The following is a 22,701-nucleotide window of genomic DNA, read 5'->3' as shown; positions in this document are numbered from 1 at the left end:
TCCCTATCTACTAACTCCCCTACTCTGTTTTTAACTGACAAATCCATACGTTCCCTAGACTTTCTTAACTTGTTTAACTCACTCCAAAATTTTTTCTTATTTTCATTAAAATTTCTTGACAGTGCCTTTCCCACTCTATCATCTGCTCTCCTTTTGCACTCTCTCACCACTCTCTTTACCTTTCTTTTACTCTCCATATACTCTGCTCTTCTTATGACACTTCTGCTTTGTAAAAACCTCTCATAAGGTAACTTTTTCTCTTTTATCACACCCTTTACTTCATTCCACCAATCACTCCTCTTTCCTCCTGCCCCCACCCTCCTATAACCACAAACTTCTGCCCCACATTCTAATACTGCATTTTTAAAACTCATCCAACCCTCTTCAATCCCCCCACTACTCATCTTTGCACTAGCCCACCTTTCTGCCAATAGTTGCTTATATCTCACCCGAACTTCCTCCTCCCTTAGTTTATACACTTTCACTTCCCTCCTACTTGTTGTTGCCACCTTCCTCTTGTCCCAAATACCTCTTAGTCTAACTGTAGCTACAACTAAATAATGATCTGATATATCAGTTGCCCCTCTATAAACATGTACATCCTGGAGCCTATCCATTAATCTTTTATCCACCAATACATAATCTAACAAACTATCATTACGTGCTACATCATACCATGTATATTTATTTATCCTATTTTTCATAAAATGTGTATTATTACCAAATCTCTTTCTACACATAGCTCAATTAAAGGCTCCCCATTTACATTTACCCCTGGCACCCCAAATTTACCTACTATTCCCTCCACAACATTTTTACCCACTTTAGCATTGAAATCCCCAACCACAAGTACTCTCACACTTGGTTCAAAACTCCCCATGCATTCACTCAACATTTCCCAAAATCTCTCTCTCTCCTCTACACTTCTCTCTTCTCCAGGTGCATATACGCTTACTATAACCCACTTTTCACATCCAACCTTTATTTTATTCCACATAATCCTTGAATTAATACATTTATAGTCCCTCTTTTCCTGCCATATCTTATCCTTCAACATTATTGCTACTCCTTCTTTAGCTCTAACTCTATTTGAAACCCCTGACCTAATCCCATTTATTCCTCTCAACCAAAACTCTCCCACCCCCTTCAGCTTTATTTCACTTAAATCCAGGACATCCAGCTTCTTCTCATTCATAACATCCACAATCATCTCTTTCTTATCATTTGCACAACATCCACGCACATTCAGACTTCCCATTTTGACAATTTTCTTCTTCTTATTCTTTTTAGTAATCTTTACAGGAAAAGGGGTTACTAGCCCATTGTTCCCTGCATTTTAGTTGACTTTTACAACACGCATGGCTTACGGAGGAAAGATTCTTATTCCACTTTCCCATGGATATAAAAGGAAAAGTAATAAGACCAAGAACTATTAAGATAAAATCAAAGAAAACTCAGATGAGTGTGTATAAATAAACGTGTACATGTATGTGTAGTGTGAGCTAAGTGTAAATAGAAGTAGCAAGACATACCTGTAATCTTGCATATTTATGAGACAGACAAAAAACACCAGCAATCCTACCATCATGTAAAACAATTACAGGCTTTTGTTTTACATTCACAGCAGTGTGGATAACTCATACACATTCACAGCAGTGTGGATGACTCGTACACATTCACAGCAGTGTGCATGACACACACATTCACAGCAGAGTGGATGACTCACATTCACAGCAATGTGACTGATACACATTCACGGTAGTGTGGATGACACACACAGTGGTGTGGATGACACACACAGTGGTGTGGATGACACACACTCACAGCAGTGTGGATGACACACACACTCAGCAGTGTGGATGACCCACACACTCAGCAGTGTGGATGACCCACACACACAGCAGTGTGGATGACACACACACACAGCAGTGTGGATGACACACACACACTCACAGTGGTGTGGATGACACACACACACACATTCACAGTGGTGTGGATGACACACAGACTGGGCCGCGGGGGCATTGACCCCCGGAACTCTCTCCAGGTAAACTCCATGTAAACACTCAGTGGTGTGGATGACACACACACACACACACACACACACACACACACACACACACACACACACACACACACACACACTCAGCAGTGTGGATGACACACACACACTCACAGTGGTGTGGATGACACACCACCATCCCATGGCTTGGTGGCAAAAGCTCTTGCTTCACATGGTGAGGGTCCAGGTTCAGTTCCCAGTGAGGGTTGAAACATTGGGCATGTTTCCTTACACCGGTTGTCTATGTTCACTCATCAGTAAAATGGGTACCTGGGTGTTAATTGATTGCCTGTATACCTTGTACATGTACCTGTAGAAATAAAGATATTATTATTACTATACAATTTGAGATGTTGAACAGAGGATGGTACTTGGTTTAGCAATACTTTCTTTGGCTTACAACTTAAGGACCCATTTTCAGTCCTAGACCAGGTGGAGACATTAAGCAAGTCTCCTACACCTGCTGGTCCTGTTCACCTAGCAGTATGATTCCTACATGTTTGGTGGTTCCCAGTGAGTATAGTAATAATAATATTAACAACCTAGGATAACCTAAGAAAGCCAAGCATTGATGCTTATTTCTTAATGTCTTTTACCAGGATGTGATCCACAAGAGTCAACTAACTGTCAGTGAATAGCTATGGACTGACAGATGGTGGTAAAAAAAAACTTTCAGAAGGAACCCTTTTATTATTGTGATATTTCATTCACTGGAGGATTTAACAAGCACAAGCACTGCTGTATGACCCTAGTAGGTTTAGTGCTTCCTTTTGATTATAATAATTAACAAACACATGCAGTACAGGAAAACAGTGAGGTACTGTAGTGCCAGGTTTTGTGCTGCTGGGAGAGACCAAGTGCCACTGGGTCAAATCAGGTGCTGTCACAGGTGAGGTCATTTGATGCTGGCAAGGGATGAGATCATAGGGCCATGTTGTGGTATTTTGTATTTAATGTTAATGCAAGATTATCAGTGTTTTGTTCTGTAGTGTTGATGAGGTGGATGGGGACAGCCTTGAGGCATCTGCACTAAGTTTTGTTATGTTTTGTAAATAAGATGTGTTTATTTCCAGTTTATGATATGTAGATTAACCTGCAGTGCACTACACATATATTCATCTATTCTGCATGTGTATTTGTGTTCCTTAACCCTTTCAGGGTCCAGAGGCCAAATTTCAAAGTGTGCACCAGGGTCCAAGAATTTTCAGAAAAAAATTTTGTTATTTTTTCTTATGAAATGGTAGAGAATCTTTTTCTGAAGGTAATAAAACAAAAAGTACGAAATTTGATGGAAAATTGATGAAATTATCCTCTCGCAAATTTGATGTGTCAGCGATATTTACGTATTGGCAATTTTGCTGACTTTGACTCCCATTTTAGGCCAGTTACATTATTTTAGTTGGCCAAATTCTTAGCTATTTCACTAGTATTACTTTGATTCTATCGATTATGCACAAGAAATCGCTAAGTTAAATGTTTCAACTAGAAAATAAAGTGATCGGAAATTGGTAATTTGGCCAATTTAATGAAAAGTTCAAAATATTCCAATTGCATAATAGGGTCCAGAATAAACAATGCAGGCATTTCTGGCACTAAATTAACATTTCCTCTGTTCACTAGTTATGTTTTCAGGCTTTACAAATGAATTCCATTTTGATTTTTTATTCACATAATGAATTTTTATTCAAACCAAAAAACAGAAGATTTACTGTTATGCAATATTATAATAATTGTATAAAAAATATCACCATATTTGTGAATGTATATTAGGCCCCACCAGCTGGTGTGTATTAGACGTGTGAGGTCATTTGTTTACTCTTGAACATCGGCAAAAATTTAACATTTCCGCTACTTTGAGCCCAGTTTCAAGCCATTTTCACTACTAAAATCATCTCTATTTCTGTAACATATTTTCAATTCTATCAAATGAGACCAAGAAATCACAAATACAACTATAAAAAACATATGAAAAAACACTGCAAAGTAGCTGTTTTAATTGAAAATTATGGCCTCTTTTTTTTTCTCTCATGCACTGTGTGCTGCAGGTGCACACATACCACATAGATGTATTCTCTCATATCTAGGCCCAAATTTACCACTTACAGCTTATCAGAGTAAGCTGAGCTCATGACGTAGAACTACGGTTTGGACCTTCAACTCAAAGCTGTAGAACTACGGCACGGACCCTGAGAGAGTTAAGTCTATACCTTGCCGTCTTGCTTACATAAAAGTGATCACAACCACAGCAGGGTATACTGTAGACTCCTGCAATACATGATTGTGGCTTTCTTTGTACTTAACAAATCAAAATTGTAATTACACATTGTAATTACATTGTTCTTCCTGGGTGAAGTAGTTTGTGGTGACTCCTTTGATTATTGTAGTGGAGAGTGTAGCAGTGTTTGCATTGACTTTCTGGAGGAGGGAGGGAGGGAGGGAGAAGTGGTTATAACCACTATTATAGGTTCAGTAGAAAGTACTTATTTTTGCTCAGTAGTTATATCTTCGCTGGGTTTGGAGAGAATACTAGAGGCTTCGTTTTTGCAGGATTTGATGATACTTGTGAGTGGAGAAAAGTTTTTCGATATACAGTACTATATATTTGTTCATCTAGTAGGAATTCACTACTGTAGTTCTAAAGGGTACATAAAAAAAAAACTATAATTACCCCTCTTTTATTTTTGAGATCATTGTGTGAGAAGAAATAAAAAAGATCATCCTTGCTAGTGGGTTTTCTGTAGATTTTAAATATGAAGTGATCACCACTCTTCATTAAAAGGACATCTTAAAATTAGTATAAAGTCATTGTTCTTTTCATCCACAGTAAATTGAATCAAGGGCTCAGCTTGAGTTCATCTCTGAAGTTGATGTTGTAGTGTCTGGGTATGATTATCATTTATGTATGAGTGGAAATAGCTGCGAAAAGTAGGACTAGAACTGAACATGAGGCCTACTGAAATGATTTTATATGTTAGTATAAACCAGTTTAGAATGATATTTACTGAGATATGGTTAAAAATCAAGTGAGGATAAGCTTGGGTGATCATGGAAGAGCAAATTTATATGCCTATTGAGATTTACTAGAAGAAACAGGATCATCACATAAAAGCAAATTTGCATAAACAAAATTGCAATAAGAAAGAGAAAGCTTGAATATTGAAAAAAGCTTTCTCCACTCTGATTTTATCTATACATTGTGCACTCATGCAATGACAAAACATCTAGTATTTTCTCAGAATCCAAAGAGGACATATCCTTCAAGTGACTATAAATACCTATTGCTGGATCTACAGCAGTATCCAAAATCACCTCCCCCAGAAAGCCAAAATAAGCACTACTGTACCATTCACCAAAAAAAAAAAAAAAAAAATCACTAAAACATCTCACTCCAACAAGAATTCTGGAGTAGTTGTCATCACCTTTATGTATGCAACACAGCAAGGAATTTAGATCCTAGGCTTCAGGAACACAAATGAGCATGCAGAATGGATGGCACACGTAATGCGTGTAATACACAGTAACACACATCATGAACTGGAGCTAAGATTACACAAATAAGATAAAGATAAAGAGTGGTTAACTTTTTAATCAATCTTTATTTAATCTTAGTACTAATATGAGGTAGTCAAGGTAGAAGTAAAGAATAATAATCTTGAAGTTGCATATAATAAAAACAGTATTACAATTAATGGTTCAAACAGTAATATTTCATGGATTGGCAAATGTTTAATAGACTAGAGGTCATATAATATAATATTTGGGAGAGTTGCTTCAAACTGACTAAAAGTTGTTTTGGTTGGTTTGGTTAGTATTGAGAGATGAGATGATTTTTAAGCATAGTCCTAAATTTATATGTAGTCGGGGATCCTTTACCGGTTCAGGTAGTGAATTCCAAATCTTCAGACTTTTTATGTGCATTGCATGTTTGCATAGTGTGAGATTGACACGAGAGATGTTGAAGAGTGCCTTGTGCCTTGTATTTTGATTGTGTGTTCTGATGTAGCTATCAAGGAGAAGTTTAAGTTGAGGGTTTATATTGTCGTTTAATGTTCTGTATATGTAGTAGGCACAATAATATGAGTGTATGTCTTGTATATTTAGTAAGTTCAGGCTTTTGAAAAGTGGTAGGGTGGGCTGTCTAGCACAGGAGCTGGTAATTATCTGCACAGCAGCTTTTTGTTGGGTTGTTAAGGGTTTAAGGTACTAGTTGGCTGTGGTTGATCCCCAGGCACAAATGCCATAAGTGAGGTAGGGAGTGGTATAGGGTAAGGAGTGTCATTTAGGGTACATAGTATCATATCTTGGAAAGGATGCCTATTGATTTGGAAATTTTCTTGGATATATGCTGGATGTGGGAATGAAATTTAAGATTACAGTCGAGGAGAAGACCTAGAAATTTACCCTCAGTCTTGTAATAGGGGAACCATTTATCAATATATTAAGTTGAATATTTAAGGCTGTTTCTAAACAGCATGAAGTATGTTTTGTCTATGTTGAAAGTAAGTTTGTTGGTCATCATCCAAGTATATATTTTTAGCAGCTTGTTGCTTACAGTGTTTCTAAGTTTAGCTTGGTTTGAGTGGGAGTAGACATAATTAGTGTCATCTGCAAATAGAACTGGTTTAAGGAGTTGAGATGCATTGGGGAGATCATTGATGTAGATGAAAAAGAGGAGTTTGCCTAGGACCACTACCCTGGGGCACTCTGACAGCTACAGGCTGGATAGTGGAGTTAATTCCATTTGTGTATACATACTAGTGTTTATTGTTAAGATAAGATTTTAGGTAATTGAGGGAATGTCCTTTAATGCCGTAATGTAAGGAAGTAAATAAGTTTATTCAGCTACAGGTACACACAAATACAGTTACATAAATTATCATACTTAGCAGCATATGTGTAGATTACCTAGGATAACCCCCAAAAAAAAAAGTCAAAGTGACTTATTTCCATTGGGATTCTTGTAATAACTTATTTAAACAATAAAAGGAGATATACTCAGAATAAGGTAAACTGATTTATTTATAATAACATTAAAGAGAGGATCAGATCACAATAATAGATACATGTATGTTAGCTATACAAGAAATCACTCTCCTCCCTTTCTGTAGCTACATTCAATAGGTACCTTTTGGCTCTCTTCTTGAACTGGCTCATGCTGTGGCAGGCTTTGACATGTGCAGGCAGTCTGTTCCATTCCTTTATTGCTGTACAATAAAATGTGTTTAAAGCCTGACCACTGACAATGGGTACTGCAAAGTTGTGTTCCCTTCCCCTAATATTATAATTGTTTTGGTTCCCATTCTTGACAAACTTGGCAGCAAGATATTTTGGACACTATGAGCAATTTTATAAAGATTTAACCTCATCTGTTTTACTCTGTCTTCAACATTCAGCATGTCCAATTGTTGTAATTCATTCTGGCCTACATGCTTTCTTGGACCCAGGTCCAAGATGAATCTCACCATTTTGCTCTGGATGATTTGTAGTCTATCTTTCAGTTTTTTGTTAAGGCAGAGTACTGTGAAGAGCAAGAATACTCTAAATGGCATTGTATATGAGCAAGACATAGGGTCCTGCAAGCCTAAGTAGGTAGACACTGTGCCTCTCTGTAGAGGAACGTTAGCGTGGCATTTGCTTTCTTTACTACACTGTTCCCTACGCAGTGCATAATCAGAAAAAAAAAAAAGACTGTTTTTGGATTAAAACGCCGACTTTGAGGTGTATTTTCGTATAGTAATTATGGTCGTATTCTCATTTCCATGGTCTCATTTGATAGAATGGAAAACATATTACAGAAATAGTGGTGATTTTGATTAGTTTCATGACAAAAACGACCTTGAAATTGAGCTCAAAGTAGCAGAAATGTTTGATTTTTACCAATGTTCAACAGTAAACAAATCACACCACACGTCCAGTACACGTCAACTGGGGAGTCTAATATTCTTTCACTAGTGCACACTGATATTATTTATACCATTTTTACAATAATGCAGTAGTCTGCAATACAGTAAATCTATTTTTTGTATGAATAAAATATCAAAATAGAAAGCAAGAGTAATGTAAGAGGGGCCTGGAGACATGACTAATGAACAGAGGATATGTTATTTTAGTGCCAAGAATGTCTGCATTGTTTATTCTGGACCCTATTTTGAAATTGGCATCTTTTTTAATTTGCATAAAATTGACCAAATTGCCAATTTCTGACCACTTTATTGGGTATTTTTTTTTTTGTTTTTTCCAACAGAATGACAGTTTCAGAAAGGGGCTTGTGACAGTCAAAGGGTTAATTAGTTAAGTGTAACTGTTTAATCCCAGAATTTGCTTATATCTGTTACACAGCCCGTTATTTTGCTTATACCTGTTACATAGCTTGTTTTGCTCATACTTGTTACATAGCCCAGTATTTGCTTATACCTGTTACATAGCTTGTTTTGCTCATACTTGTTACATAGCCCGGTATTTGCTTATACCTGTTACATAGCCCATTATTTTGCTGTTGATAACAGATATTGAAGTCTTCCAGTATCACTTTCTTGCAATTGTGCTCAATTCTGGACAGGACTCTCAAAATGCATTTCAAGAACTGATGATGGGTGGGTGGGCATTAATTGGTTCCTACTAGGATGGGTTTGGTTTTATGCAGCAATGCCTCAAACCATAGAATCTCCAGTTCATTGTCATTCAAATTGGGTCTTGGGTTGTAGGCTAAGTCATTTCTTACACAGGCACATACCCATCACCTTGTCTATTCTTATCTGAGCACTCTATGTTGTAGCCTTCTCTTTTAACTTTGTCATCAGTAACTGTGTCATCTAACCAGGATTCAGAGATGGATATAACTGCCACCCTAGTCTTGTTTGCTAGAATTCTAATCTCTGATATTTTGGGTGAAAATGACCTACCATTGACATGAAAAAAGCGAAGGCCTGCTTTCTTGAAACAATCATATCATCAGTATATATGGCAAGGGTTCATTTGTAGTGCAAAAGTTAGATAAATCAAGGTTGGCCCTAATAAAGGGGTAAAGGAGAGAAGCTTATGACTACATTTTGGTCTGACTTGTAAATGGTTCAAGGCAGATTGAAACTTCATCATAAGCTTCTCTCTCCTATGTGCTAGTTATTTGTGTATTTCTCCAGTCATGGTATTTTGCCTTTTTGTTCTTTAGAGCTAAGATTAAATGCAGGTGCCTTGAGGCTTTCACCATCCACCTCAAGCACCACAGAAGAAAACAGAGGGAGGGATGTACATTTTGTCTAAAACTACTGCACAGATAAAATTGGATCAGTGTATTAAACACATTCCCAGAACATGGCTCTGACCACCTTTACCCTGAAAAATTTGACCTGAACTATAAAGGCACCTGACCTGACAGCCCCATATCTTACCAGGCAGCACCTCACCTCCGTTATATGCTCTGTATGCCACTGTTTTTATGTATTACGTGTATAGTATTGTGCTTGATAAAACCCCAGTGGGTGAAATATTACATTAATAAAAGATTTCTTTTCTGAAAGTTTCTTTTTACCAATCAACTAACTCCTCAGTGCATGTTAACTATTGTTTGAACAGGAGCAGCTGTTCATTTATGTCTCATGCTGGGAATTGAATCCAGGTCCTTCTTGATTGTGAGTTGAACATACTAATGTTAAAGATGCTCATAGCAATTTAAAAAGTGAACATAAACTCTTTAACAGGGGTAGAACCAGAATGCTGGATACCGATGGAAGCTAAATGCCTAAAGGAGCCAAAGTTGTAAGAAAGTTCTTCTTTAATATGAGGTTGCTGGTAACAAGCAAGTAGAATATCCTAGGCAAAAAGGTAGTGGAGGCTTACTCCATATGCATGTTCAAATGTAAGTATACTACAGTACATTCCTCAGCGCTGTATGACCCTTGTGGGTTTAGCACTTAGTTATGATTTTAATAATACAGTATATTCCATGAGCCTCAGGAGGTACACTTAGTGGTTGATTTGTAGCTAGAGGCAAGGTCCAGGAGCTGTAGTTCAGTCCAAGTGAAAGCAAGTAGGCACATATGTGAAACACTTGTGTAATGCCTCTATAGACATAGACACACACACACACACACACACACACACACACACACACACACACACACACACACACACGTACACACACGTACACACACGTATGTACGTATGCATCACTAACATGTTTGAATTCTGTGAGAGGATGATAAAAAACAGGAAAGGGAAATGTGGGAAGACTGCATTTTCATAAACTGTTAAAAGGCCTTCGACTTGGTATCCCATAGGTGACTCATTTACGAGATGGGGATTAATGTTTGGATATGAGGGAGGGTCAAGTACTTCACTGGATGAAGGAGAACCTGACAGGCAGGAAGCAAAGAATCATTATAAGAGAGGAGACATTGGATCAGTTCATGATCCCATGCTGTTCTTGATATATATCATTGTCCTGTCAGGGTAGATCGATTTATACATGTCCCTTTTTGCAGATAATGCAAAGCTCATACAAAGAATACAGATGAAGAAGGATTGCAAAAAACTGCAAGATGACATGGACAGGCTGCAACAATGGTCAAATAAATGGCTGTTTGAGTTCAACCCTGTTAGAGCAAGGTAATGAGGATGAGAGGAAGAGAATGGAGACCAGTAGTACAGCACAGTATCAACTAAATGGGAGGTCACTGCCTTTGTTAGAAAGGGAGGAGGATCTAGGGATAGACATAACACCTAACCTGTTGTCAAAGGGCCACAAAAAAACAGATATTACCAGCGTATGCAGCAATGGGAAATCTATGAATAGCCCTCTGGAAGCTTGCCAAGTACAGTACTCCTAGGTATTATATACCTATATGAATACAGTATTGGAGTATGCAGCATCAGCATGGAATCCTTACTTCTTCAGATATAAAAGAAAGCTTGAGAAGGTTCAGAAATGTGTTACTGTCCCTGAGATTAGGTACCTGAAGATGAAGGCAGGCTTCAGTAGCTAAACCTTGTATCACTGGAGGCAAGAAAGAACACAAAAGATATGGTCACAACGTTCAAAATTCTCAGGTGGATAGTAACTGTTTGAAAGAGGTGAAATGAGAACAAAGGGAGAAATGAAAAACCTGAAAGCCAAAATAAGGGAAAAATATATACATAATTTCTTTTGGTGGGAGGGCACTGAAGAAGTGGAGTGTGGTACAGTATAGTACCCGTTTGTGGTTATTTACTTGTAACTACAGGAGCAGAGCTATGCATGTGGGGCCTCATCCTCAGTGTTCATTCTGTTGTGTAATCCTTTTTAATTTCCAGTGGTTGTAGTACTTCTGCATGACCCATTCCATGTTATACCACTGTAAGAAATTTTTTTCAGAATGCTTTGGAACCTCCATTTTCTTAGTTTCACTGTGCTGCAATTTTTTTTTTTGTTCTCGTTAATAGTTCAAGAAATGTTCTTTTTTTTTTTTTTATTTTTTGTATCTTTTATGACCTTTTATGGTTATGGTATCTTGTATTTTCCTCCTTTTAGCCACTGAGGGCATTTTTTTGTGTTCTTACTCCTTCTGCATTGTCATATTTCTTGGATTTTTGAGCCATTTTTGAGCTCGTCTTTTGGCTTTATCAATTTATCCACATATTTTTAGGTGTATACTCTACACCACTATATTTTCCAAATTTGGCATAACATAGTAAATTTTTTTTTTTAAATTTCCAATTTATATATATCTGAAGACTAGATCCCTCTCTCTGTGGAATGCTTTTAATCTTTTATCGCTCAATACTGTATATAATTAATGTGCTTTATTAGTGCTTTCTTATACTATCATAACATGGCAAGTATCTACAGTACATTACAGTAAATTCTGTCATTTACAACTTCATTTGCTCAATATATGCCACTCTTCTTTTAGGGGATTTATAGTCAGATATATTACTAATACTGCATAATATCTTTGCATCACCAACAAACATGTATTGTATATATTTTTTATTCCCTCTGGCAAGTCATTTACATTACAGTAAGTAAATTAGAAATATCAGGGCAAGCACTGGTCCTTGTATCACCTCACTGGTGATTTCTTGCTATGAATCCATTTACCCCTTTCTGCTAAGCAACCCTTTTAGGTTTAGTGGTTCCTGGAGGCATTAGCTAGGATGAAAGGGATAAAACTAACAGGTCAGCTGTAATTAAAACAGATGCAGATAGTAAGTGGGGTTATAATTTTGGGGTGATTGGTTTATTAGTACAGTATATACAATTGCAGTGAGGAGGAGGCTGGAGGTATTGGAGATATTATGTTTGAGAGAAATGTGATGTGATTATTACACAGAGAATTGGAAAATTGGAGGAGTTATTGAGGTAGTTTAGTCATTTAGAAAGGTTGGAGGATCAGAATAATAGACCAAGAGAGTTTATAGATTTGAGAATGATGGGCATCCAATAAAGGTTGAAGGGAAGGTGTGAAGGGTAGGGCATTGAGCATCCAGCAGGCTTGGGTGACTATATTAATCTGGAGTGAAAAATGGATTTTTTAGGATTTGATGTGTTGTTGCAGTGTGAGCAAGGTAACATGGAGTCAGGGAAACTGGTTAGCCAGACTTGAGTCTTGGGGACGGGGAAGCTCAGTATCTGCACTCTGAAGGATAGGTGGGGATGTTGCAGTTCAGAGTGTTCTATAAAATGTGATATATATTCACTTCTGGCAAGACAGTGAATAAATGAATGATGATAAATTCATTTTTTTTTGTGTCACCCTAGCTTTGTGAAAGATGGCTGGTGTGATTCAAAAGAATTCATTTCTGAATTTAGATTAATTCATCAGCCTCTGTCTATTATGCACTGATAACAGGATGGCTACTCCTCCATCGTATATTGTAACTTTTACATTTATTTCCTATCTCATATTACATATATCAAATTATTAATATATGAAATTTTATATATTTGCTACTTCATTAGCTTTATTGGCTTGCAGGTATTGGAGGTATTCTGGTCATGGGTGTAGGCATCTTTGCCAGTGGTGTGTTCATAAGGAGAGCCAAGCTGACGGCTCGCACTGTTGCTGCCTGGATTGCTCTCACTGCCTTCATCTACTCAATAGGTAGGTACTGCCTTCATCTACTCCGTAGGTTGGTACTGCCTTCATCTACTCCGTAGGTTGGTACTGCCTTCATCTACTCCGTAGGTTGGTACTGCCTTCATCTACTCCGTAGGTTGGTACTGCCTTCATCTACTCCGTAGGTTGGTACTGCCTTCATCTACTCCGTAGGTTGGTACCACCTTTATCTACTCTATAGGAAGATTGGCAGTTTTTGCTAGGCTCTTAATATATTAATTGGGTAGTTTTGAAGTTATAGGAGTCATACAGTATTGAATGAACAAGAAGGAATCAGTGGAGACTAATGGTGCACAGCCAACAAGTGGTGAAAAAGACACAGTTACAGAGAGGAACTTTATTGAGATGTTTTTCCCACTGACAAGCTTCTTCAGCTAATCATTTATTTATTTATTTATTTCCAATTTGTGCACACATACAGAGGTACAAAAAAAATACAGATAAGAGCAGTATGCCAAAGCCACTTATACTATGCATAGCATTACGGGCTGGCTTAAAATTAACTTAAGATTAACTAAGCAATGATTATTATTATTATTATTATAATCAAAAAGAAGCGCTAAGCCACAAGGACTATACAGCGCTGCTACTAAGCAATGATGAAATCAGTGATAAAACATTAATGTAAACAGATAACTATAAAGCACAAGTGAGTATTACAAAGACAGGTCATATGGTTGCATTCAGTTAGGTAGTGATTCTGTTAGGTAGTGTATTTAAAAAATAATAAAGTTAGATTGGGTTTTAGGTTTAACATTTATGTGATATAATTGTGAGAAACATTTAAGATATACAATTTATAATGTTCATTGACTGAAGGAGCCTGTAGCTTTTTTTGCTTTGAAAGGTAATCATGTTTGATCTGAAGGAGAGGGTAGCTTAAATTCTTTGCATCAAGAGTCCTTCACTAGCAGAATGTAGCTAGAATGCTTATGAACCACTGTGGCTAAGTTGTTTTAGCAGTGTATTCAGAATGATTGGAGACCTGCCAGTTATTGTGTAACTACCAGTACCTAATTTAATGCTGTATTCAATGGTGCACAGTTCATCATTTTGCATCTTCCTACAGAATGGCACGTTCCAGCCCGTCTAGGACCTAGATACACTAATGGCTCAGGATGGACCAACTTGTTACACTAATGGTTCATAATGGATCAACTTGTTACATTGATGGTTCAAGATGGACCAGCTTAATGTAGTAATGAACCAAGTTCATGCATTAATGGTTCATGATGGACCAAAACATTGTTCAACTATCATTTCCAATTTGTGAGTTGGTTATGCTTGATATGTGACATTAAAACTTGTAGTTCTGTGGCAGAGCATTCAACACACAACCACAAGGACTCTGGTTTGATTCCTGAATGTAGCATGGCATATGATCTACTCTCCTTACCCCTACTACCTTTGTTCAGGTAACATTAAATAGGTACCTAGGTGTTTGTCAGTTGTTGTGGGTCATATTCTTCCAGGCGGAAATATATCTGAGAGAGGGTTGGGCTTTGAATTTAGTGTAGGTAGGATAACAGCTCTTAGCCAATATTGCATTGCGTTGTACTTTGTGAAGTGCAAGGCTATATGAGTGTTACGCAGTGACATGCAGAAGTTCCGGGAGTATTCCTGTCACAGGCAGAGTGGCCAGGACAGGAGCAGATGAGGTGTGTTTAGGCAGTAGGTTACGCACAGCAGAGGAGGCGAGATGTCTTGAGTAGGTGGTATTGGGTAAGGTTTTTTTTTGTGTATTCTATTTTGTGTATTTTCTGCTCTCATTTATTTATAAAGCCCTAGTGTGTGTGCAAGGGCCAGTGTTTTAACCCTTTGAGGGTCGACAGGCCCTCTCCGAAACTCGTTCTCAGGGTCGGCCAAATTTAAAAAAAAAAAAAAATTATTTTCTCTTATGAAAAGATAGAGAATCTTTTCCCGATCATAACGACACCAAAAGTTTGAAATTTGATAGAAAACTTACGGAATTATGCTCTCGCAAAGTTAGCGGTCTCGGCGATGTTTACGGATCGGCGATTTTGCCCACTTTGAGCCCCATTTTCGGCCAATTTCACTGTACTAGTCGGCAAAAAACATGAATATTTCGCTAGAACTCCATTTTTTCTATCGAATGGGTGCAAGAAACCACCCATTTATAAATTCAACTATCCAGTACAGTGGTCAGAATTTAGCAATTTTGCCAATTTCACACAAATTTCAAAAGATGCCAATTTCGGAATAGGGTCCAGAATAAACAAGAAAGACATTCCTGGCACTAAAATGACATTTCCTCTAGTCATTAGTCACGTCTCAAGGCCCCTCTTATATTCTTTTGCTTTCCACTTTGAATTTTTATTCTCACAAAAAATATAAGATTTACTGTTATGCAGACTACTGCATTAGTGTAAAAAATGGTATAAATATTATTGGTGCACTTGTGAAAGAATATTAGACTCACCAGTTGACGTGTATTGCACGCTTGGCATGATTTGTTTACTTTTGAAGTTTGGTAAAAATCGAACATTTCTGCTACTTTGAGCTCAATTTCAAGGCACCTTTCATTGTAAAACCAGTCAAAATCATCTCAATTTCAGTAATATGTCTTCCATTCTATAAAATGAGACCAAGAAAACTAGAATACAACAATAAATACTATACGAAAATACACTGCAAAGTCACTGATTTATTAAAAAAAAATGGAAAAAGTTTTTTTTTTCTCATTATGCACCGTGTGCTGCAGGATTTTTTTTAGACTGTGCACACTGACCACATAGACCCATTCTTTCATATGAAGGCCTACCAGCTTTCTCCCACTAGATTTGAGGTCGCTAGAATTTATGAGTACTAGTACGTCAAAAACCCCTACGCGTAAGACGTACTAGTACGACGAAAACCCTCAAAGGGTTAAAGAGCATTTAATATTTTAACTGTAGGCTGAGTAGCCGGCAGGAAGGAAGGAGGGTTGTCATAAAGCCTCCCAGTTTATATATTTTAACTCATTAGTAGAAGTGTGCTAGTGAGCTAATGTGAGCTGGAGTGTGGTGGTTTTTTGGAGTAGATTGTAAGTTGTATATAAGTTACTATTAATATAGATATATTTTTGTATAGGTGAGTTTTTATGTCCTTACTTATACAACATTAATTATTTGCACTCATTCTTCTTAATGTGTATGAATACATGCTGGCCCAAAAGTTGCTGTGTTTTTCAGTGTAGTTTTATAACTCCTAGACAGCATTGTGAGCAGCCTTTAGGAGCCAGGACCAAAAATTTTATTTAAGTTACGACATGAAAGTCGTAACAGTGGGTCATTCAGTGGAGAGAGAGAGAGATATAGATAGATAGAGATAGAGATAGATAGAGATTGAGAGAGAGATTGAGATTGAAGTTTGATTGCAGCCTGGTTTCTACCTAGTCAGGCTGTTAAGATAAGATTTCATTCAGATTTTTAACCCTGGAGGGTTAGCCACCCAGGATAACCCAAGAAAGGCAGTGCTTCATCAAGGACTGTCTGTCTTATTTCCATTGGGGTCTTCAATCTTGTCCCCCAGGATGCGACCCACACCAGTCGACTAACACCCAGGTACCTATTTGCTGCTAGGTGAACATGACGAGAGTTGTAAGGAAACATGTTGAAATGTTTCCACCCTGCTGGGAATCAAACTTGGGCCCTCTACGTGTGAAGCAAGAGCTTTGCCAGCCAGGCTCTTAGCTTGTAAATTGAACTCTTAAAAAAAAATTGATGGTTACATTTTCTTGCCAGGTATGGTGATCCTGATGTTTGTTGGGTGTCCTCCGGAGAACTTTGTGGGTGTCGTAGAAGACGAAAGGTGAGTCATTGTGTAAAGCAAGTATTGCAGGCATCTCCAAGTTTTATTTTTTCTAATTATTATTATTATTATTATTATTATTATCAGTAAATGCTAAAAACATAAGGCTCATATATTATCTGGAGAATGGGGGGTAATTGGGTTTGATGAAAGGATGGGGAGTATAGTTCTATCTCTTTTGATCAAATGTTCTTCTACAGTGTCAAGCAGTACAACATGAAGGGGATATTCTAAGTCAGAGGGATATTTCATTAATATTACAAATGAGAAAAAAGTAGTATTTTAATTTGAAAGTAATTGGCATGATACTAACAACAGTTGTTGTAACTATATTAGATAAATGTCATTTATATTGTGAATATAACGAAATTTGGAAAGCTACTGTGTGTGAGCCTTGAGGTACTAATATTACTCTTGTAATCTTCAGTGGAAAGCACTTCACGCCAGTGTGCAATAGGACGTGTGGTGAGTGTGATGCCACCACCTTCGCTCCAGTATGTGACCTGCAAGGCAACACCTACTTTTCCTCCTGTCACTTGGGGTGCTCTAATGCCACTCTTTTTAAGGAGACCAATCAACTTGTGGTAGGATATTACTTCTGCCTTTGTTGTCATTGATGATGGATTGAGAAAATTAAAACTACACATATTATATAAAGTGTTGTTTGGCAGAAAAGGATAAGCATCAAATTAAAGTAATGGAGGAAAACACAGGCAAATGGGAGATGGGAGCTAAGAAGCTCTGATCCTAACAGGTGCATAAGATAATACCTATACCTTCTCACAGACCAAACAAGGAATCACTTGTTCACAAACCCAGATTTTGGTTTTGGCGGCACCTATTTTCTGCCAGGCAACACCTCATATAACTCGGAGGAACATCAGAAAAGGTTACTCGGAAAACCCACACTCTGAAAATAAACATGAAATAAAAGTGAATACTATTATAATATTTATGGGGAGCACAAAACCCATAGGGGTCATACAGCACCTGGGTAAATGGGAGGCAGTCAGGTTCAATTCAAGGAAATGCACAATACAGTAGGTCCAGTTGGAGGCAGAGCCCCTCGCTGGGGACTGACTATAGCCGATCAGTGATTATACATCAATCGGTTATTCTGTTTCTAACATTAACTGGAGATTTTGTTCAGTTCAACACTTAAACAGATATGAAAAAGAGATAAATGTGCAAAACAGTGGAACCATAAAAATTCCATGATCATCTCATGTTGAAAATTCAATGCATCCTTCCTCATCTCCCAAAGTGGGTGAGACAGTGATCCACTGTATGTCAGTCTCTCCTCTGGAATTCAATGTAGCACAAATTAATGATACATTTATTTCCTTTATTGTATGTATTTTTAGTGACAGTGTTTACAATTGTTTTTGTAATATTTTCTTTTATTCTTATTTACCTTCAGTTCTCCAATTGTGATTGCTTGGAGGAAGGTCAGACAGCAGTATTGAAGCTGTGTGGAATGAAGTGTAACAACTTTGTCTGGTATGTCTCCTTATTGTGTATTATCTCAAGCTACTGCCTTTTTTTTTTTTTTCATTTTATTTGTACTGGGGTCAAGTTGTCATTGTTTTTTCTATCAAACCGGCTATATCCCACCAAGGCAGAGTGATCTAAAAAGAAAAAGCAAAAGCTTCTCTTCAAATTTAGTAATGTATACAGAAGGGGGTTACTAGCCCCTTACTCCCAGCAATTTAGTCACCTCTTACGACGTGCATGGCTTACAGAGGAAGAAACCTTGCAAAGTTGTCAATGTGTTACCATTAATAAATTAATAAAAATTAGAGATACAGTAGAACCCCTGTATCTGCAAAAGTTTCTCTTTTAAATTTAGTAATTTATATGGGAGAAGGGGTTACTAGCCCCTTGCTCCTGGCATTTTAGTCACCTCTTACAACACGCATGGCTTACGGAGGAAGAATTCTGTTCCACTTCCCCATGGAGATAAGAGGAAATAAACAAGAACAAGAACTAGAAAGAAAATAGAAGAATACCCAGAGGGGTGTGTATATATATGCTTGTACATGTATGTGTAGTGTGACCTAAGTGCAAGTAGAAGTAGCAAGACATACCTGAAATCTTGCATGTTTATGAGACAGACAAAAGACACCAGCAATCCTTTCTTTCCTTCAACACACCGGCCATATCCCACCGAGGCGTGGTGGCCCAAAAGGAAAAACGAAAGCTTCTCCTTTTACATTTAGTAATATATACAGGAGAAGGGGTTACTAGCCCCTTGCTCATGGCATTTTAGTTGCCTCTTACAACATGCATGGCTTACGGAGGAAGAATTCTGTTCCACTTCCCCATGGAGAACCAGCAATCCTACCATCATGTAAAACAATTGCAGGTTTTCATTGTACACTCACTTGGCAGGACGGTAGTACCTCCCAGGGTGGTTGCTGTTTACCAACCTACTACCTAGGATATATATATATATATTATATGGTATTTAGGGCACAAGTAAAGCTAATAAATGAAAGGTTTAACATTGGAAGACTTGACCTTTACACAGATGTAACTTAGGGGAAGAAACACCTGACAGTATGAAATATGTAAACTATAAGAATAAATAAGTAATTCAGCAAAAAATTGTAGTTATTATACATAAGAAAAAATTCTTTATGGTAAAACAGCTGTATGACCCATGCAGCTTTAGTGCATATTTTTTATATAATAATAGTAACAAAATAAAACAGTAGAAATGTTTACCTGTATATTTAAAAACTAACAGCATCAAATTCATTAATGTGCAAAATTGTCACACTATGGTATAAGAGGGCACTCCCTCAACTACCTCAAGTCATACCTCAGCAACAGAAGCCAATATGTGTATGCAAATGGGGCAAACTCTTCTGCACAACCAATTACAGTTGGTGTCCCACAGGGAAGTGTCCTTGGCCCTCTTCTCTTTCTCCTATACATAAATGACCTACCAAATGCTTCGCAATTACTCAAACCCACACTATTTGCAGATGACACTACATACGTCTTCTCCCACCCGAGCCCAGTCACGCTAGCCAATACTGTAAATACAGAATTACAAAAAATATCTACCTGGATGAGGACTAACAAACTTACACTAAACATTGACAAAACCTACTTCATTCAGTTTGGTAACAGAGCTACAGATGTCCCTCTTAACATAATGATAAACGGATCACCTATCACAAAGCTAGCAGAGGGAAAATTCTTAGGAATCCACCTTGATAATAGACTCAAATTTCATACACATATACAACAAATTTCTAAGAAAATTTCCAAGACTGTAGGCATACTATCGAAGATACGGTACTATGCTCCACAGTCAGCCCTCCTGGCCCTATATCACTCTCTTATTTACCCCTATCTCACCTATGGAATTTGTGCATGGGGCTCAACAACAAGTAACCATCTCAGACCACTAATTACCCAACAAAAGGCTGCAGTTAGAATGATAACAAATTCTCACTATAGGCAGCACACTCCACCAATATTCAATACACTAAACCTATTCACCATACAAAACATTCATACTTATTACTGCACCTATTACATACATAGAACACTTAACTCTGATATTAACCCTCCCCTCAAACATCTCCTTGCCAACCTCAACAGAACACATGACCATAACACAAGGCACAGATCACTCTTTGATGTTCCTCGTGTCCATCTCACACTTTGCAAAAACTCAATGCACATAAAAGGCCCTAAAATCTGGAACTCATTACCTGTAAATATAAAAGAAACACTACCTGTTTATAAATTCAAGTCTCTTCTCAAAGATCACTTACTCACCCAAAACCAAATAAATACTGAATAACTGAACCTTATAAATTGTATATCTTAAATGTTTCTCACAATTATATCACATAAATGTTAAACCTAAAACCCAATCTAACTTTATTATTTTTTAAATACACTACCTAACAGAATACTCCATTCTACTGAATGTACAACAATGCATACAGCCATATGACCTGTCTTTGTAATACTCACTTGTGCTTTATAGTAATCTGTTTACATTAAAGTTTTATCACCGATGTCATCATTGCTTAGTTCATCTTAAGTTAATTTTAAGCCAGCCCGTAATGCTATGCATAGTATAAGTGGCTTTGGCATACTGCTCTTTTTCTGTATTTTTTGTACCTCTGTATGTGTGCACAAATTTTTAAATAAATAAATAAATAAATAAATATGCATAGAGGAAAATAATGCATACAGATTCACCCCATTTTAACTTTCCTCTATGCCTTTAACCCCTTCAGGGTCCAAGGCCAAAATCTGAAGTGGTGCTCCAGTGTCCAAGAAATTTTGAAAAAAAAAAAAAAAAAAAAAATTATTTTTTCTTACAGAATTAAAGAGCATATTTTTGTGAAGGTAATAAGACAAAAAAAAAATTCTGATCAGTACTTACCGAGATACAGTGCCAAGAAGTTTGTCCAAAATGATGTGGTGGCGGCAACATCGACGAATTCCACATACGCGCATTAGATTATTTAGCGGTTTTTATAGTTTTTTCTTTTCTTTTTCCAATTTTTTTCTTTTCCTACTAACATTTGGGGCCTGAGAGACCAATACTGTATATAATGTATATATATAAACTCACTGTATTGAACACAATAACCGCACTAAAGTTATTATCATATTATTGTTTACCACTGTTGTTTATTACAATAAACATGCACAAATCTTGTATAATACAGTGGACCCCCGCATATCGTTGGCATCACATAACGTTAAATCCGCATACCGATACATTTTATCGCTAAGATTTTGCCTCGCATACCGCTAAAAAACCCGCTCATCACTAAACGTCCGAGACGCGTCTAATGTGCGGCCTGAGCCAGCCTCACATGTTCCGCCGGTGGCATTGTTTACAAGCCAGCCTCCGCGGTAACATCCAAGCATACAATCGTAACATTTTGTATTATTACAGTGTTTTTGGTGATTTTATCTGCAAAATAAGTGACCATGGGCCCCAAGAAAGCTTCTAGTGCTAATACTGTGGTACCATGGTCAACTGCTGATGCTGCTGCTGCTGTAGCATCGTCTGCTGCTGCTGCACTGTCTGCTGCTGCTGCTGCTGCTGCTGTAGCACTGTCAGCTGCTGCTGCTGCTGTAGCACCGTCAGCTGCTGCTGCTGCTGCTGTAGCACCGTCAGCTGCTGCTGCTGCTGTAGTACCATCTGCTGCTGCTGTAGCATCGTCTGCTGCTGCTGTAGCACCGTTGTTGGTGTGGCTTATTGAGAATACCAAGAAACAATTAACCGCAGAGGGTTAGCCAATCTTATCTCCCAGGATGTAACCCACACCAGTCGACTAACACCCAGGTGAACAGGGAAAAACGCCTGGAACTAGTGCTCATATTGGTGAATTTAAAGCCAGCAAAGGTTGGTTTGAGAGATTTAAGAATCGTAGTGGCATACACAGTGTGATAAGGCCTGTTCTGGAAGAAAATGCCAAACAGGACCTACAGTACTCAGGAGGAAAAGGCACTCCCAGGACACAGTGTCTCATCAGTCATTGCTGCATCTTCAATAAAGGTAAGTGTCATTTATTCTTTATTTAGTAGAGTAGTACATGCACAATATATATTGTGCATGTACTACTCTACTATTGTGCATGTATCCTTCTCTTTGTGTGTAGGAAAATGTATATTTCATGTGGTAAAATTTTTTTTTCATACTTTTGGGTGTCTTGCATGGATTAATTTGATTTCCATTATTTCTTATGGGGA

The 22,701-nt window shown here is 37.6% G+C and overlaps 1 protein-coding gene across 3 annotated transcripts in view; it reads left to right on the top strand.

The window, feature by feature from the left end:
* Positions 1-22,701, top strand: part of LOC128700291 (solute carrier organic anion transporter family member 74D) — an 876,841-nt gene that overhangs the window by 822,184 nt on the left and 31,956 nt on the right. For all 3 annotated transcript variants that reach the window (XM_053793362.2, XM_070100019.1, XM_053793363.2), the window contains 4 exons: positions 13,015-13,140; positions 16,899-16,965; positions 17,393-17,549; positions 18,386-18,465. In XM_053793362.2, coding sequence (XP_053649337.1) covers positions 13,015-13,140; positions 16,899-16,965; positions 17,393-17,549; positions 18,386-18,465 — 430 coding nt within the window. The remainder of the gene's footprint in view (positions 1-13,014; positions 13,141-16,898; positions 16,966-17,392; positions 17,550-18,385; positions 18,466-22,701) is intronic.

The sequence above is a fragment of the Cherax quadricarinatus genome, chromosome 71 (assembly GCF_038502225.1).
Source record: "Cherax quadricarinatus isolate ZL_2023a chromosome 71, ASM3850222v1, whole genome shotgun sequence".
Lineage (NCBI taxonomy): Eukaryota > Metazoa > Arthropoda > Malacostraca > Decapoda > Parastacidae > Cherax > Cherax quadricarinatus.
Note: the sequence above shows the minus strand (reverse complement) of the source record. Positions and strands in the feature narration are given on the sequence as shown.